General features: G+C 50.9%; 1 protein-coding gene across 6 annotated transcripts in view; it reads right to left on the bottom strand.

Annotated features, from left to right (window-relative positions):
• The window catches only part of GPR143 (G protein-coupled receptor 143), a 57228-nt gene that overhangs the window by 25236 nt on the left and 14790 nt on the right, over window positions 1-17202 (bottom strand). For 4 of the 6 annotated variants that reach the window (XM_059158301.1, XM_059158306.1, XM_059158304.1 and 1 more), the window contains 2 exons: window positions 6826-6935; window positions 5777-5871 (listed from right to left, as the gene is read on the bottom strand). In XM_059158301.1, the coding sequence (XP_059014284.1) occupies window positions 5777-5871; window positions 6826-6935 (205 nt within the window). Of the gene's footprint in view, window positions 1-5776; window positions 5872-6825; window positions 6936-11793; window positions 12115-17202 lie in introns of those variants that run through there. The other 2 variants (XM_059158305.1, XM_059158307.1) reach the window with 2 other exon arrangements.

Consider the following 17202-nt stretch of genomic DNA (forward strand, 5'->3'; position numbering starts at 1 on the left):
CGACAGCAGGCCCGGGGGCGAGGCCAGGCGAGGCAGGGCTAGACATGGCCAGACTAGGCAATGGTGCTCTAGTCAGTCTGGCCAGGCTGCGTGGATGGCAGGCACTTCAGTAACAGATACAACCCCAAACCCGCACCCGGGAGGAGTCTGAGCTCCTGGGCACCCACGATGAAGGGCAGCAGGAGGCTGCAGATCCCCATCCCTTTCTGACCACCAGATAGCGTCCAGGTGCAGGCACGCAAGGGCCCTCCCCAGGCCCCCTTCCTCTCACACTCATGTCCACAGAGCAAGTAGAGAGTTCAATTTAGGGGCGCCTGGGTGGCTCAGTCGTTAAGCATCTGCCTTCGGCTCAGGTCATGATCCCAGGGTCCTGGGATCGAGTCCGGCATTAGGCTCCCTGCTCGGCTCTCCACTCCCCCTGCTTGTTTTCCCTCTCTTGCTGTCAAATTAATAAATAAAATTCACAAAAAAAAAAAAAAAAAAAAAAACCTCAATTCAGGGCTTTTCCCACAATTTCAAGCGCCTTCTGTTATCGTTATTGTTTAAAACTTGTATACCCCACATCAGGAACCAACATAGCCGTTTAAATTTTAACTCTAAATTGGTCTTAATGACATGTCTTAGGATTAGGATTTTATTTTTTTATTATTTTTTTTTTTAAAGATTTTATTTATTTATTTGTCAGAGAGAGAGAGCGCGAGCGAGAGCGAGCACAGGCAGACAGAGTGGAAGGCAGAGTCAGAGGGAGAAGCAGGCTCCCTGCGGAGCAAGGAGCCCTATGTGGGACTTGATCCCAGGACGCTGGGACCATGACCTGAGCCGAAGGCAGCTGCCCAACCAACTGAGCCACCCAGGCGTCCCAGGATTAGGATTTTAAAAGAGTCTCCAATGCCAAAGAAATATCTGAGAACTGGAAGGATCTCGAAGGGAACGTAGCGTTTAGTCCAGCCCTACCTGCAATGTCTGGGCCCTGCCTTGGATCTGTCCCAGGTAGCTCTTTTTTTTTTTTAAAGATTTTATTTATTTATTTGACAGAGAGAAAGCACAAGCAGGGGGAGAAGCAGGTTGAAGAGGGAGAAACAGGCTCCCACCAAGCAGAGAGCCTGACTCGGGGCTCGATCCCAGGACCCTGGGATCATGACCTGAGCCAAAGGCAGAGGCTTAAGTGACTGAGCCCTGCAGGCACCCCACCGCTACTCCTTTGTGATGGGAGACCCTGTTTCACTCTCAGTGATCTTCCTAGTGCTGGACCCCTGCCCTTGCTCTTGTCCTTAGGAAGCATCTGGACGTTTCACATCTTTGGATGTCTGCCTCCTGCTTGTTTCACTTGTTTCACTCTCAGTGATCTTCCTAGTGCTGGACTCCTGCCCTTGCTCTTGTCCTTAGGAAGCATCTGGACGTTTCACATCTTTGGATGTCTGCCTCCTGCTTGATTGGCAGGTCCTCGGAAGCTATGCTCCGCCAGCATCCGCTCATCTCTGCACGATGAGCTCCAAACACTCTTCTGGGCATGAGGAGGGTTTCCTGATTGCCTGCCCTGGCTTCCAAGGGCCCCACCTGTCTTCTACGTCCAGAAAGCTCTCAGGCTGCCCCGTCTGACCACAGCCGTCCATGGCCAGGGGCGGAGCAGTGCACACCCCGTGAGAGCAGGAGGCACATTCTTCTTCCAGCCTCCTCTCCGGCTCCACCGCTCCTCTTATCTCCACAACTGGCTGTCTATGAGACCTCTAGTGTGTCCTAACTCCAATCCCTCCAAAACTGAGTGAGAGAGGTCTCAGACAGGAACACACACTTACACTGGGCTTCCGGGTCAAAGACCTCTCTCACTGGAGCTAGCTGCCTACCCAAAGTCATCTTCCTTTTTCCTTAGAAACATAACCTGTATGTCATGACCAACAGCAGCATGCTAGGCTAACAGACTATACTTCCAAACTCCTCTTGCAGCTAAGTGTGGCCATGAAACTAAATTCTAGCCAATAATACGGAAGTGGAATTGTTCTGTCAAATCCCCAGGGAGGCTGCTTAAAGGGAGGTGGCTCAGAGGAAAACAGACCTTTATGCTTTGGCCCCCTTCTCCTTTCTGGAATGCAGATGTGATGGCTAGAGCTCCAGCAGCTGTATCGGGCCATGATACTTTGAAGTTGGAAGTCACACAATACGACAACATAGCAAGAAAACAGGAGGAACTTGGGTCCCTGATGTATCGTAAGGGCCCTGGATTGCCTACCTCTGGCCTCTTTTGTTTATTTATTTTTTAAAAGATTTTACTTATTTACTTGAGAGAGAAACAAAGCAAGGAGGGGAACACAAACAGGAGGAGTGGGAGAGGGAAAAGCAGGCTTTCCGCTGAGCATGGAGCCCAATGCAGGCTGGGATCCCAGGACCCTGAGATCATGACCTGAGCTGAAGGCAGATGCCCAATGAGTGAGCCACTCACGTGCCCCCCTCTAGCCTCCTTTAGAATGGAAGAAAAATTATCTGGTTTAAGTCACTATTATTTTCTGTATTTTACATAGCCAAAGCTAATCTTCACAGACCTATCTAGTTGGCTGCCTTTGACCTCCAGAATTTTCAAAACCACGAGTACACAGGTTCTGTTCAGATGAATAAAAGTTTACGAGCTAAGTAAAAATGTGGAAGGAACAAGCACAAAAATAAACACTAAGCTTCAAGCCAGAGAGACCCAAGTTAATGATGAGGACACATGAGGACTACCAATGATTATTTCCTTTTAAGACTGTATTTATCTGACAAAGCAAGAGAGCACAAGCAGGGGGAGCAGCAGAGGAGAGGGAACAGCAGCCTCCCCAATGGGCAGGAAGCCCTACACATGACTAGATCCCAGGACCATGGGATTAAGTCCCACATCAAGCAAGGAGCCTACTTCTCCCTCTCCCTCAGTTATGCCTCCGTTTCGTTCTCTCTCTCAAATAAATAAATAAAATAAAATCTTTCAATAAAACCTTTAAAAAAGAATTTAAAAAAGTAAAATTTATTCAACAAATGGTGCTGGGACGAGTGGCCATCCACATGCAAAGGCATGAACATTGACCCTTTCCTCACCTGCATAAAAATTAATTTAAAATGGATCACTGGGGCTCCTGAGTGGCTCAGGCAATTAAACATCAAACTCTTGGTTTGGGCTCAGCTCATGACCTCAGGGTCGCAGGATCGAGCCCCGTGTCAGGCCCCATGCTCAGTACAGAGTCTGTTTGAGAGTCTCTCTCCCTCTGCTCTCCCCCCCACAATAAAATAAATATGCAACATCTTAAAAATAATTATAATGGACAAAGCAGACCATTTGATCTTGGGGTTGTGAGTTCAAGCCCCACTCTGGGTGTGGACATTAGTTAAAAAGAGAATTTTTTAAATGGGTCACAGACCTAAATTACGGTGTTGAAACTCTCTTCTTTTCTGCTTGGTTCCCAAGTTTTTTTCACCTTGGAACGAAATACTCCAGATTAAGCTTCATCTTCCTCCCCTTCCTCACGCCAGTTCATCTGGAAGTAACACAGTTCATAAACGTCTTTGCTGTTCACGACTACATGCAACCAGACTGTTTTTCCAATATCCTTCAGTGAGACATCTCACAAACATTTTGGGAAAAGGCCGCTCAGCTGGTTAAGCAACTGACTATTGGTTTCGGCTCAGGTCGTGATTTCATGGGTCCTGTGATCACACCCCATGTGGAGCCCCAAGACCAGCTCTGAGGTCCGTGGGGAATCTGCTTGAAATTCCTTCCCTCTGCTGTTCCCCCTACTTACACATGCACACTCTCAAATAAATAAGTAAATCTTTAAAATAAAATCTTTAAGGGCGTGTGGGTGGCTCAGTCAGTTGAGCAGATGCCTTTGGCTCAGGTCACAATCCCAGAGTCCTGGCACTGGGCCCCACCCGGGGCTCCCTGCCCAGCAGGAAGCCTCCTTCTCCCTTTCCCACTCCCCCTGCTTGTGCTCCCTCTCGCACTGTCTCCCTGCCTCTGTCAAATAAATAAAATCTTTTTTAAAAAATTAAAAAATAAAATAAAGTCTTTTTTTTTTTTAAGATCTTATTTATTTATTTGACAGACAGAGATTACAAGTAGGCAGAGAGGCAGGCAGAGAGAAGAGGAAGCAAGCTCCCTGTTGAGCAGAGCCTGATGTGGGGCTCGATCCCAGGACCCTGGGATCATGATCCAAGCCCAAGGCAGAGGCTTTAACCCACTGAGCCACCCAGGTGCCCCAAAATAAAGTCTTAAAAAATATATTTAAAGGGCGCCTGGGGGGCTCAGTGGGTTAAGCGGCTGCCTTCGGCTCAGGTCATGATCCGGGGTCCTGGGATGCAGCCCTGTTACAGTGCCCCCTGCTCAGCAGGGGGACTGCTTCTCCCTCTGCTGCTCTGTCACATGAATAAATCTTAAAAAAATATGTATATACATAGATACACATACACACACATTTATTTTTTAAATGCAGTACACCCAAGGGCGCCTGGGTGGCTCAGTTGGTTAAGCATCTGACTCTTGATTTCACCTCAAGTCATGATCTCAGCATCATGAGATCGAGCCCCATGTCAGGTTCTGGGCTGAGAGTGGACCCTGCCTGACATTCTCCCTCTCTCCTTGTTCCTTCTCTCTCTCCGCCGCCGCCCCACTCCCCTGCTCACATGCTTGGCCTCTCAAAATTAAATAAAATGTAGTTTGTCATACAACAGAGCAGTATTCAGAAGCTCACAGAACAGACGGTGCTGCAACACACGGAAAGCTTGACCATGGCCCGCTAAGTTTAAAAAGCCGACAACGAAAGGTCACATGTTCAATGATTTCACTTTCAGGCAATGCCCAGATTAGGCAAAGCTAGAGACAGAAACAGACTGGCAGTTGCCAGGCGCTGGGGGGTGGGGGGAGGAATTCATCACTGGTAGAGCCTGGGGGAGGGGGTGTTGATGACTAACGTCATAAAATTAGTTGGTGTGATGGCTGCACGATTTTATAACTAAACTAAAGAACAATGGATTTTATACACTTAAATGGGTGAACTTCATAAAACTTAAAAAGAAAAAAGAAGTAAGCATACAAGGGTTCCATGGGAAAGTGGGGGACACATGCTTCCTGGACCAAGAGTCAGGGGACCTGGGCGCTCACTCCACCCTGCCACGTGGCTTCCCCTGCTCACTTAGGTTCTCTGTATCTGTGTCCCCCAACACGCACACACATCCCAGCACACAGCTCCCGAGAGCCCACGACGTGCTAGGCCCGGTTCTCGACCGTTCACACGCAGCATCGCACAGCGTCTCCCGGGACCCGATGGGGGCTACGGTCTCATGGCCGGCACGACGGAAGTCTAGAGAGGTCAAGCGACTTGCTCACAGTTGCCCAGCCAGGGACAAATGCACGGGCCACACCCCTGGGGCCCTTTCTCCCCAAGCAGCTCCTGGCAGCTCCGGTACTCTGGTTCCAAGTTTGGCATAACATGTCAATACGCACTGCAAAGATTGTCTCCTCAAACTTTTATATTGTCAAAAACTGCCTGTATTCCTGCCGACTCTTCTTTAGTAAGTGTCCAGAATGCAAACATGCAATTTATGGATGACTGGTCATGGTCTAAACATCCTCATTGTGAATCTGCCCTCAGCCTTTTGTACCAATGAGGAGCCAGAGACATTTCTCGCAGAGGGGCCGGCTAACATTCTGTGTCTGCCATACTGAAGAACATTCCAGAGCCCTCGGGGTGCCCCCAGCCCTTCCTCACACGACAGAGGCTGGGCAGAAAGCTCTCCTTGTTCCCTCTGAATGTACCTGTGTCCGGCCGATCTCCGGATCACGAGGTAGGCGTCGACCGCATAGCAGAACAGCCACCAGAAGCAGGCACTATACAGCAGCTGGACCCACATCTGTAATCAGGAAGAGCCTGCATCAAAGCTCCGGAAATGGGCAGCGGATGGCCCCGTCCGTGAGATGAGCCGGCAGATGCCTCTTTCTTGTGAGGTCGGGAAGCAGGACAGGGAAGCCACCCAGAGACGCGTGCATGGTCTGGGGACGCAAGGGTGGGATGTGCACGGGCCAGGCCTGCCTTCCGGGACACTCACAGGCCAGGACAATGAAGGCCTCAGCTGGGAGGCCCACGCTGGCCTGAGGGCTCATGGCGTCTGCAAAGGAGCAGCTGTTCATTGAAAACGAAGGGGTAGGGGCCAGAAAGCACTTCCCAGGAGCGGCCAGGAAGGGGCTCGGCACGCTACGGGCTGCAAGGGCCGGCGTGCCTGCTGGGCTGTGCCATGGGGAGACCCAGGCTGCCCCGTACGCAGCTGGGAAGCGGAGTGGGCAGGAGGCAGGAGCAGAGAATTCTGCTCCGGCATGGTGCACAGAGCAGGATACAGATGTACATTTCCACGCAGGTTTTATCAAGCAGTACACACCCAATACATCAGTAACTGCCTTCTCTCTTTTTCTTTTTGGCCAGCTGGCTTTAGCTGCAGCTAAGGTAAGGATGGTCTATGTGTGCTTAGAAGGGGGGGGCACAGAGCAGCCACACTCCAGGGGGTCCTCAGAAGGAAGCAGGTGGCAGGAGCCCCCTTTATCATGCTGCATACCCCTGAAGGGGAACCAAAGGGAGCTCGGGACACTACAAACCTTAAGACCTATCATCTTGTCATCTGGCACCACAAACAAGCTCCTGGAGGGTTGAGTACTTGGCAGATGCCCCCCACCCACCCAAAGAACCCTGAGCAGCAGACTCTGAGAATCTGCATTCCTAACAAACCCCAGTGGCCAGAGACCACACTTTGAGGATGGCAGCCTGAGAGGGGCAGAGAGGAGAGACGGCGGCGGTGAAAGGAAGGTGCACTCACTGCGCTCCCCACACAGTACGCAGCCGGCCAGACGTCCGTCCCATTCCCGTCGGAGCGGTTGTCAACGAAATCTGGGAATCCCAACCACACTGCAGACCGGAGCACAATACCTATGAGAGAAAGAGCGGATACGGTCATCCCGCGGGGGACGCATTCCAGAACCCCCAGTGGAGGCTGGCACCGCAGACCCTACTGAATCCCATCTGTGTTTTTCCGCCACGTGTGTTCCTGGGACAGAGCAGTTTACTAGACACCATAAGACACTAGCAACGATAATAAAATAGAACTAGAACACCGGACGGTCACGGACACTGTCCCAACATCATCATGGCCTCTGCCCCAACATCGTACCGCACTGTCCTCACCCTTCTCGTGACGGTGTGACGGGACCAGGGGCCTGCGTGACGAGGCACCATGTGGAGAAGGACGTGGGCATCGTGAGGTGCTGGGAGCCGACCACCGACCTCCCAGCAGCCGGGAAGAAGAGCGCCTGCTTCCCGACCCCAGTGCCCCGGGGCAACCGAGCCTGCGGAGAGCCGGGCCGTGGCTGCCGGCGAGCTACGGCACTTCGCGGCCATCCGAATCCATGCGGGCGGCTGGCCCGGTGCCCCGGCTTGGGAGCGGTAGGCAGATGGACAGAGTGATGAACAGCTAGGAAGGGACAGAAAAAGAAATGACGGAGGAGAGAAACACACACACAAGTGTATGCAGAGAGACGGAGAACCACGGGAGACCCAGGGAGCAATTACTTCGGCCACAGAGCAAGCCCAGGCACTTCGATTTCGACTTGAACCACCATCAGCCGCGGTCCTACCCGAATGTCGCGGCTTGTTCCCTCCATACGAAGCAGCCCTTATGGGGACAACAATCTACTTCTTTGCTATTTTTAATGTCCATATTAACACTCCTCACAGGAAAAAAATGACTGAAAAAGCACAATTCTGAAATGTGAAGAGATAATTCTTTCATTCCCTGAAAAAAACGCATTTAAGATTTTCACAAAGTAGCTCTTGGCAACTTGCTCTTGACATTTATTTTTTTAAGTTTCTTTGCTACTGGACCCGAATAACTAATTCTCCTCAAAACAGTATAACACGCCCGTAAGATCTATGCGAAGGTGACGTGATATGCTTTGTGGAAGCACAGGCTCCGTGAGACGATACTTGAGGGTAACTGTAAACACTATGAAGTTACACACTGTGTCCTCGTGCACACGTACACCATGTGTAAGACGCTATTAAATACACAATTCGCGATATGTTACTAGACACTGTAACCCACCAGCAAGCTCGCCCTGCACACTCTAGCGCCAGATATACACTGTCCGATCCACCGGCAAACACCGGGCACCTGGCCAGCACCGGCGGCTGAGCGTCTGCCTTCTGCGCGAGTCATGATCCCAGGAGGCTTGCATATACTCAGGGCTCCCTGCTCAGTGGGGAGTCTGCTTCCCCTCCGCCTCTGCCCACTACCCGCCCCCCCTCCGCTTGTCCTTTCTGTCGCTCTCAAACAAAATCTTTAAAAAAATACCCTCTGTATAATGTGCAGTATATAACCAAATACACACCATGAAGTACGATACAAAGTCTATATCATGCCACATACCACTAAAAAGGAACTATGGACACCAAAAAAACTCGCGATCTATCTTCTCGTTATTAGCACTGCTCACAAATAATGCTTTTCTTCTGCAGAATGCTGTATCAAGAACGCTTCGAGCACTCCTCTGAACTCAATACATGCCCTACCTACATTCGTATCAATGTGAGCGGATGAATGTCTACTTACGGTGGTAAACATCTCACCACACGTGTATGTTAAGTCATTATGCTCTAGATCTTAAATTTTCCTGGACTGTATGTCAATTACATCTAAATAAAACTGAGAAAAACCTCTGCCCTATGAGGCAGGCATTTTAAGTATTTATTTTTCCAGGGAGGTGTTAGTCACCAAGCCTTCCCCTTAATTATGCCTCTGCTCACTTGTTAACACCACGTATGTCCCTTCTAAAAGGGAGAGTATATACAAATATCATTCCACGGATCCTAAATTGCTATTAAGATGCTTTTCCAGGGCTGGCTGGGTGACTCTGCAGTTAAGTACCTGCCTTTAACTCAGGTCATAATCCGTGGTCCTGGGATCGAGCCCCAAGTGGGATTCCCTGCTTGGTGGGGAGTCTGCTTCTCCCTCTACCTCTGGCCCTGCTTGTGCTCTCTTACTCTCACTCTGTGTTCTTTTTCAAATAAACAAAATCTTTAAAAAAAAAAAAAAAAAAGATACTTTTCTAGGGGTGCCTGGGTGGCTCGGTCCTCAGGGCGTTTGACTCTTAAGGGTCATGGGTTCAAGCCCCACGTATAAACTTTAAAAAAAAATAAAAGATGCTTTCTCAAAATGTTTTAGCATCATCAGGAAGAAAACCAATCTGGTTGAATTAACAAGCACCAAGATGATTTTATCCCTCACAGAAAGGAAGTACTGCTTCCTGTCTGACTCCTCAAGTCTGAGAAAGTGACTAGAGGTCCATAGCATTTACTGGAAGTCAAGGTCCTTGAGGGTCTCCAGGCACAAGAGCACAGAATGGAGAACTGGGCCCTGAGACACAGTGACCTGTACTGCTATGTGCTCAAGGTGCGGAATAAGCTGCTGCCATCCCCTCAGGGCCCAATGCCATAAACAGCGTTTGCTTCAGAAGCAAACTTACTGAAAAATACAATTCCAAAATGGTTAGCACCTGTCAGCCAACTGCAAAGTGTGGGCTGTATCTGGATCCTGATTTAAACCAACCAACTGTAAAACAGCATTTATGACACAACTAAACACACAGTAGTGACCTTAAAGAACTGATTTTTGGGGCTCGGCCAGTTACGTACTACGCATGTGCCTTCGGGTCAAATCATGATCTCAGGGTCCTGGAACCGAGCCCACCATTGTGCTCCCTGCTCGGTGGCGAGTCTGCTTCTCCCTCTTCCTCTCTCCCAGCTTGTGCTTGCACGCGCACGCTCTCTCTCTAATGAATAAATAAAATCTTTTAAAAAAAAACTGATTTTCATTATTTTAAGGTGATAATACTACCTGTAACATATATGGGTATACATACACGCTTCCTTCTTACTTTCACAGCTATATACTGAAATCTGTATAGATGAAAGTACATACGTCCTGGGATTTGCTTTAAATCAATGCAGTGAAGAGTTGGTACAGGATGGAGTGTAGATAAAGTGAGGTATGGGTCCAGGGGTTCATTATATAGTCTGTGTGATTTGTGTTTCTTAGAAATTCTCCAAAATAAACCCTTAAACAAATGCTCAGCACTATCTAGTTTAGAAGTCTGTAAAAATTGCCATGCATGTTTAAAGGGGATGGCAAAGTTTCTGTAAAGGGCCAAATTAAAAATATTTTAGGCTTTATGGGCCACAATTACTCTGAGGACATCCACCTCTGTGATGTGCTCAGCTGTGAGTTTTAGCATCATCAGGAAGAAAACCAATCTGATTGAATTAACAAGCACCAAGATGATTTTATGTGCGATGCACAGCTGTGCTCCCACCAAACTGTCCTGAAGGACACAGACATTTAAATTTCATGGAATATTTATAAACCAGGAAAGATTTTTCTTTTGATTAAAAAAAAAAAAAACTTTTGGGCCTCAGAAAGGGACAGGCAGCCAGCAGGGTTTGGCACAGGGGTTGTAGTTGGCCACCTGTGGTATGAAACCCAAGCCTGACAAAACATATCTATTTATATATATTAGAGATATATACATCAAGAGTTCTTCCTGGTTCTGCTAAATCATTTTGGAAATGATTTTGTGTGTATACACAAAATACTATCAATCTCACTAGCAGAATAATTATGGGTCCCTCACAATATCTGGGTTTTTCTTAACCACCCCTTCTAAAGTTTCCCTAGTATGTTTGCAATAACAAACATTAGAAACTGGTATATTACCTTCAACAAATGTCCCCCAGGCGTAATTTTAACTGCCTATCCTGTTTTGCTGAGTCCCCTGGCCCCCCAGTCCGGTCCCTAGAGAGCCGCCTCCGGTTTCGACGTCGACCCTCCTAGCACGCAGCTGACACCCTGCCCAACGTGCGCACCGAGTAGGTCCCAACCCACCGGCCATGCTCCCTCATCTGGGCACCGAGTAGGTCCCAACTAGCGGGCCGCGCGCGCTCACCCGGGCACCTAGCAGGTCCCAACCCGCAGGCAATGCTCCTTCCCCGCCGCAAAGCAGATCCCAACCCGCGGGCCGCGCGCGCTCACTGGGGCACCTAGCAAGTCGCAACCCGCGGGCCGTGCGCGCTCACCCGGACACCCCTGCAGGTCCCATCTCGCGGGCCACACGCGCTCACGTGGGCACCGAGCGGGTCCTAACCCGCGGGCAGTGCTCCTTCACTCGGGTACCCAGCAGGTCCCAACCCGCGGGCAATGCTCCCCCACCAGGCCGCAAAGCAGGTCCCAACCCGCGGGCCGCGCGCGCTCACGCGGGCACCTAGCAGGTCGCAACCCGCGGGTCGTGCGCGCTCACCCGAACACCCCAGCAGGTCCCATCCCGCGGGCCACACGCGCTCACGTGGGCACCGAGCGGGTCCCAACCGTTGGGCAGTACGACCTCACTCGGGTACCCAGCAGGTCCCAACCCGCGGGCCGTGCGCGCTCACCTGAGGACTGAGCAGGTCCCAACCCGGGGGCAGTGCCCCCTCACCCGGACGCAAAGCAAGTCCCAACACGCGTGCCGTGCGCGCTCACCCAGGCACCCACCAGGTTCCAACCTGTGGGCAATGCTCCCTCACCCGAGCACCCAGCAGGTCCCAACCTGTGGGCAATGCTCCCTCACCCGAGCACCCAGCAGGTCCCAACCCGCGGGCTAAGCACGCTCACCCGGGGACCCAGCAGGTCGCAACCCGCGGGCAGTGCTCCCTCACCCGGGCGCAGAGCAGGTCCCAACCCGCGGACCACGCGCCTTACCCAGGCACCCGAGCAGGTCGCAGGCGGCGACGGCGCGCAGGATGCGGACGGAGGCAGCGGAGCGCGCCGAGGCCGGCGGGGCTGGGGAGGGGGCCCCGAGACCCGCGGACCGGCGCCGGGGCAGCAGCTGCAGGAGGCCGAGCGCCAGACTGCAGGCGCCGCTGCCCAGGCACAGCGCGTGGAACGCCCGCGGCTGGAAGCTCAGCACCAGCTGGGTGGCGGCGTCCCGCGTGGGGCAGCAGAAAGTTCCGAGGCGTGGGGAGGCCATGGGCCGTGCTCAGCGCCGCTGCTCGGGTGTGCGCGGACCCCCAGCGGCCCGCCGGAGTCAGGTGCTGGGCGGGCCGGGGGCGGGGGCGGGGGGATCATGTGCCCGGGGCCGCTCCCCCCGCGCGTGCGGAGAAGGCGCGGGCCTCAGCAGGGGCTGTGCGCCCTCCGCAAACGCCACGAGGTCTCACGAGGGTGAGGCGGAGGAGGAGGAGGGGGAGGAGGGGGGAAGAAGGAGGAGGAGGGGGGTGCTGCGGGAAGGAGAAGCGCCCGAGGCCGGGCGACTCAGCTTTGTCCACTTCCCTCGAGCCCTCGCCAAAACGGCCATCTCGCCTTACCTGACCTGACCAGAAAAACCTGCCTCCGTTGCCAGCCTTTCCCTGGTTGGGAGCCGACCTCCCTGATTCCGAAGCGTTCCGGGCAGCGGACCACGTTCATCAACCCTGAGGCGAGGGGTTCAAACGGCGCCCTTTCGTGCTCGGCCGCCACGGACACAATCCCGCAGCGAAAGGGTTTTCGTGGACATTCAAAATCTTGAACAAAGACGGGGGCGCTTCGCCTAACGAGACACAGACCTATTTTGCACTTTACTGTTCGGTGTTCCGTTTTTACTCAGCTTCCACATAGCTTTGGGCATTCCAAATAAGCTTTCCAAGAGTAATTACAGTTTTTTTTTAAAAGTTATTCAAGTTTATTCAGATTTCTTAACTGTTTCTGTGTGCTTCACTACGCACTGAAAATCAAGCTTTCTTCTGCACTCATAAAAGTTTCAAAACTATATCCTCACTGGGCTCCTGGCTGGCTCAGTCCGTGGGGCATGGGGCTGTGGATCACAGATTGTGAGCTGCGGCCACACACTGGGTGCAGACATTACTTAAAAATTTTTTTAATTTAATTTAAAAATTACATGATCACTAATGACAACAGTAAACATACTGGTGAAGTTAAAAAACAAAAACTCAAGGTTGAAAAAAAAAAAACCCATCTAGGTTATGACTTTACTAACCAAAGCTTTATTTAAAACAACGCCCCCAAACCCTATGAGATGTATCCTCTAATAAATTAATAGGCCCACTGGCAAAGCCCAAGCAGCCACCCTTTGATCTCTGACCCCAATAAGTGGGCCCCTCTCCAGGTTTTTCCCAATCAACCAAAGGGAAGGCAACCTCCCACTGTTCCCACCCCCAGCTCATGAAACACTTAAATGCAAACACATGCCCTCCCACCCAGCTGCTTAATACATTTCCACCCCCAGCTTTGCAACTTTAAGTAAGGCAAGGCTTGAGCTCAGCTACCACAGGTCTGGGCTTCCTTGTCGGAATTCAGGCTGCCAGATGGGCAGCCGGGCCTTTAACGAAGGCTGTAGACCCCAGCACTTCAAAAGGATCCGACTTGGCGCATCTATGAGCAGGGGCAGCTGCTTTGATAGGATTCTGGAACAGACTGACATTGTTAAAACCTTAACTGCTCTTGGGGATGACGTACTTGCTTGCAAAACATCATGGGAGTTCTCCCCACACATCCGCAGAAAGCATGAATCCTGCTATCTGTTTTTGGACTGTGGATCCCCACCTTCCTTTGCTCTTGGAAAACAGAAAGGGCTTCTGGAGGACAGTGTGTGAAATGTGCTTTCAAAGATAAAAATGACAACGGGGGATCTGTACACTGGCCCTGATGCCCAGGGTCTGAGTGGCCAACCCACACACGAGTGCGACAGCACTTCCATCTTTGCTTCGCACCCAAACTGCACAAAGCCCGCCTCCCTGCTCCCCACATGCAAACCTGAGGGCTCTGGATGACTCAGGTGCCAAGGAGTCAAGGCTGAGGCTCCAGGGGGGCACGCAGGGGTGGGGAGGGGACTACTACAGATGAAGAGTGCCAGGCCAGATGGGCTCAGATGATTATGCGACAGGTGGACCTCAGAGCAAACCTGAGAAAGGCTGGATGAGAGACTAAACTTCAGCTGTCAGGAGGGAACTTGGAACGAGTCTAAGAAATAAAACTGACCAGATGGAACTAGAAGATACTACGCCAGGTGAAGTTAAGTCAATCAGAGATAGAGAATTACCATATGATTTCACTTCTATGCAGAATTCAAGAAACAAAACCGATGAACATAGGGGAACGGAGGGAAAAATAAAGCAAGACGAAATCAGAGAGGGAGACAAACCGTAAGAGAGTTTTACCTCTAAGAAACAGCTAAGCGTAGCTGGAGGGGAGCAGTGTGGGGTGATGGCATGAAGGAGGGCACGGGATGTGACGCACACTGGGTGTCCTATGCCACTGATGGGTCACTGAGTTCTGCCCCTGAAACTAATAACACACTATATATTAATTAACTGATTTTAAATAAAACTTTTATAAATAAATAAATAAAATATAAATTTTAAAATAAAATAAATAATAAACAAACAGATAAAATTTTTGTGCTAGAGTGCAACTACAGTGTGAAAAGGTAGACAGGTAACACACACACATACACACACACACACACACACACACACGGAAAGTGGAAACATCTGGAAATATGCAGATGTGAGAAACACAATGCTACTGCCAAGCCAGTGAGCCAAGCCTGAATGGGGGGTATCTGTGTCATGACCTTCAGCACCGCCTTCCACCTTCCTTCTCAGTTTACCAGCCGGATTCCACCTCGCACTTTCATCCTGGGCTGCCCAGGAAATGCTCCACTGTCCTGACTTTGCTGCACAGTTTACACCTTGCTTGCCATCACACTTGATCACGCACACTAACCGCTGGAGGCGGCTCTGGGGGTTTCTCATACAACCTGATTCTCCTGGAAAACCCCCTGACACCTAGAGGTCTGAATTTAGAGGACTGAGTTTTGGGGGAAAGCCTCAGGTCTGCCACAGAATGGAGGGCAGGAGGCAGGGGAGGCAGATGGAGGGTCTGCTGAGATGTACCTGTAGCAGCAGCATTAGTGAGGAGGGGGCGATTCACAAAATCCCACTGTCTTCAGAGCCCATCAGTGGGCAGGCTCTATGCTTTGCATTCTGCGTTCATTGTCTTATTTATTTAGTACTTACTTATTTATTTGACAGAGAGGGAGAGATCACAAGTAGGCAGAGGCAGGCAGAGAGAGAGGGGGAAGCAGGCTCCCTGCTGAGCAGAGAGCCCGATGCGGGGCGATCCCAGGACCCTAAGATCATGACCTGAGCCGAAGGCAGAAGCTTTAACCCACTGAGCCACCCAGGTGTCCCCATTGTCTTATTTAATATAGGGAATGAGCCTTGCAGGTGGGTTTTACTGATCCTTAAACTGATTGTGGACAGTATGTAAATTAATGGGGATGCCTGTGTTCCAATAAAACTTTATTTACAAAACCAGTGGAGACCTAGACATCTCGGCTCCTGTAGGTCTACCCACAGGGGCCCTGGCTTACTCAGCAGCTGCCCCACAAGGCTGGGTGCCTAAGCCCAAAATGCAGGAAGGTTAACACCTAGTGGGGCGGGCAAACAAGCCAATGAGGGATGGGAAGCAAGAAGCTGTGGGCGGAGAAACTGGTCTTAGTTCCTCCCTCCTTGTGTAAGTTTCTGAGCAGAGGCTACATACAGCCCTTAGCAAACAGCTGTTTCTTAGGAATTGATGGTCTACTCAGAAATGCGCCACCTTTAATTTGCTCTTCCTCCTTTCCTGCTTTGCCCTTTTGTCCAGGGATCCCAGGATGTTCTCCCATAGAACAAAATTTGCCTCAAGCTCTGCTTTCTAAGAAACCCAGGCTAAGAATCTGCTCTTCTGATGGAAGAATCTCGGCTGCTGCAGCCAGAGCCCTGCTTGGGGTCCGTCTGGTGACCAGCAGCATCTGGGCCTTTCAAATGATTTCAGTTCAACAGGAATTTACTGAGTGCCACGTGCAAACTGGAGAGCTCAAGAGATAGGCTGTATCCACTGAATAAGAGTGTTACCAGGCCTTAATCAAGAGACTACCCAAAGGGGCGCCTGGGTGGCTCAGTGGGTTAAGCTGCTGCCTTCGGCTCGGGTCATGATCTCAGAGTCCTGGGATCGAGTCCCGCATCGGGCTCTCTGCTCAGCAGGGAGCCTGCTTCCCTCTACTCTCTCTCTGCCTGCCTCTCCGGCTACTTGTGATTTCTCTCTGTCAAATAAATAAAATCTTTAAAAAAAAAAAAAAAAAAAAGAGAGAGGGACTACACAAAGGACAAAGGCATTGTCCATGCCTCATGAACTAATGAGAAATGGAAGTGGTGCAGGGTGGAAAGAGATAGGGATTGAGTATGGTTTAAAATGGAACTGTACTCACACACACCCAAAAATATTATGGGGCACCTGGGTGGCTCAGTGGTTTAAAGCCTCTGTCTTCGGCTCCAGTCATGATCCCAGGGTCCTGGGATCGAGTCCCGCATCAGGATCCTTGCTCAGCAGGGAGCCTGCTTCCCCCTCTCCCTCTGCCTGCCTCTCTGCCTACTTGTGACCTCTATCTCTCTTTCAAATAAATACATAAAACCTTAAAACAATTTTACATGATCTCAAAGCTGGGAATAAAACGTATCAAGTGCAGTGAGCATCCCACTGCAGATCTCCTTGAAAACCAGACTCTGCTTGTCTGCATGGCTGGGCGAGGCCCCACGTTTCACGAAACTGTTTCTAGCAAGTGTCCAGAGATGTGGGTGCTGCTGCTCCGTGGCTCTTACTTGAGCAGCAATGTCCTAGAGCTTGTATCTCAACCTAAAAACAGGAACCACCAGGCCACGTTCAAAATAGCAGAAAACTGTCAACATCCAGTGTCCCCGAAGAGCATTCTGAATGCAAATGGCCAGTCAGGGACGGAAGCGGAGGGTGTGCACGGAGGAGCTGCGGCCGACCTTCTGGTTCCCAAAGCCCCAGGGTCTGAGAAATGTTTGGGACTCACCTGGAACAGAAGGCAGGATGCTGGGGAGAGAGGGTAGCAAACGGGAGAGGAAGATGATGCCTAAGGACGGCGAGAGACAGACAAAAGTGATTTTGTGTTGAGGAAGGGAGAATGGCCTGACAAGGTTCTCAGATAGAAGCTTAGAAAGACTATCCACCCTGGTCTGGAGGCCAGGGTTCTGACAACGCCTATCGAGGCTCTAGCTCGAAGCTTGTGTTGCTTAGGTGAGCGATTCAGTGTCTTCAAACATGCCTATC

Source organism: Mustela lutreola, chromosome X (genome assembly GCF_030435805.1).
Source record: "Mustela lutreola isolate mMusLut2 chromosome X, mMusLut2.pri, whole genome shotgun sequence".
NCBI classification, from domain to species: domain Eukaryota; kingdom Metazoa; phylum Chordata; class Mammalia; order Carnivora; family Mustelidae; genus Mustela; species Mustela lutreola.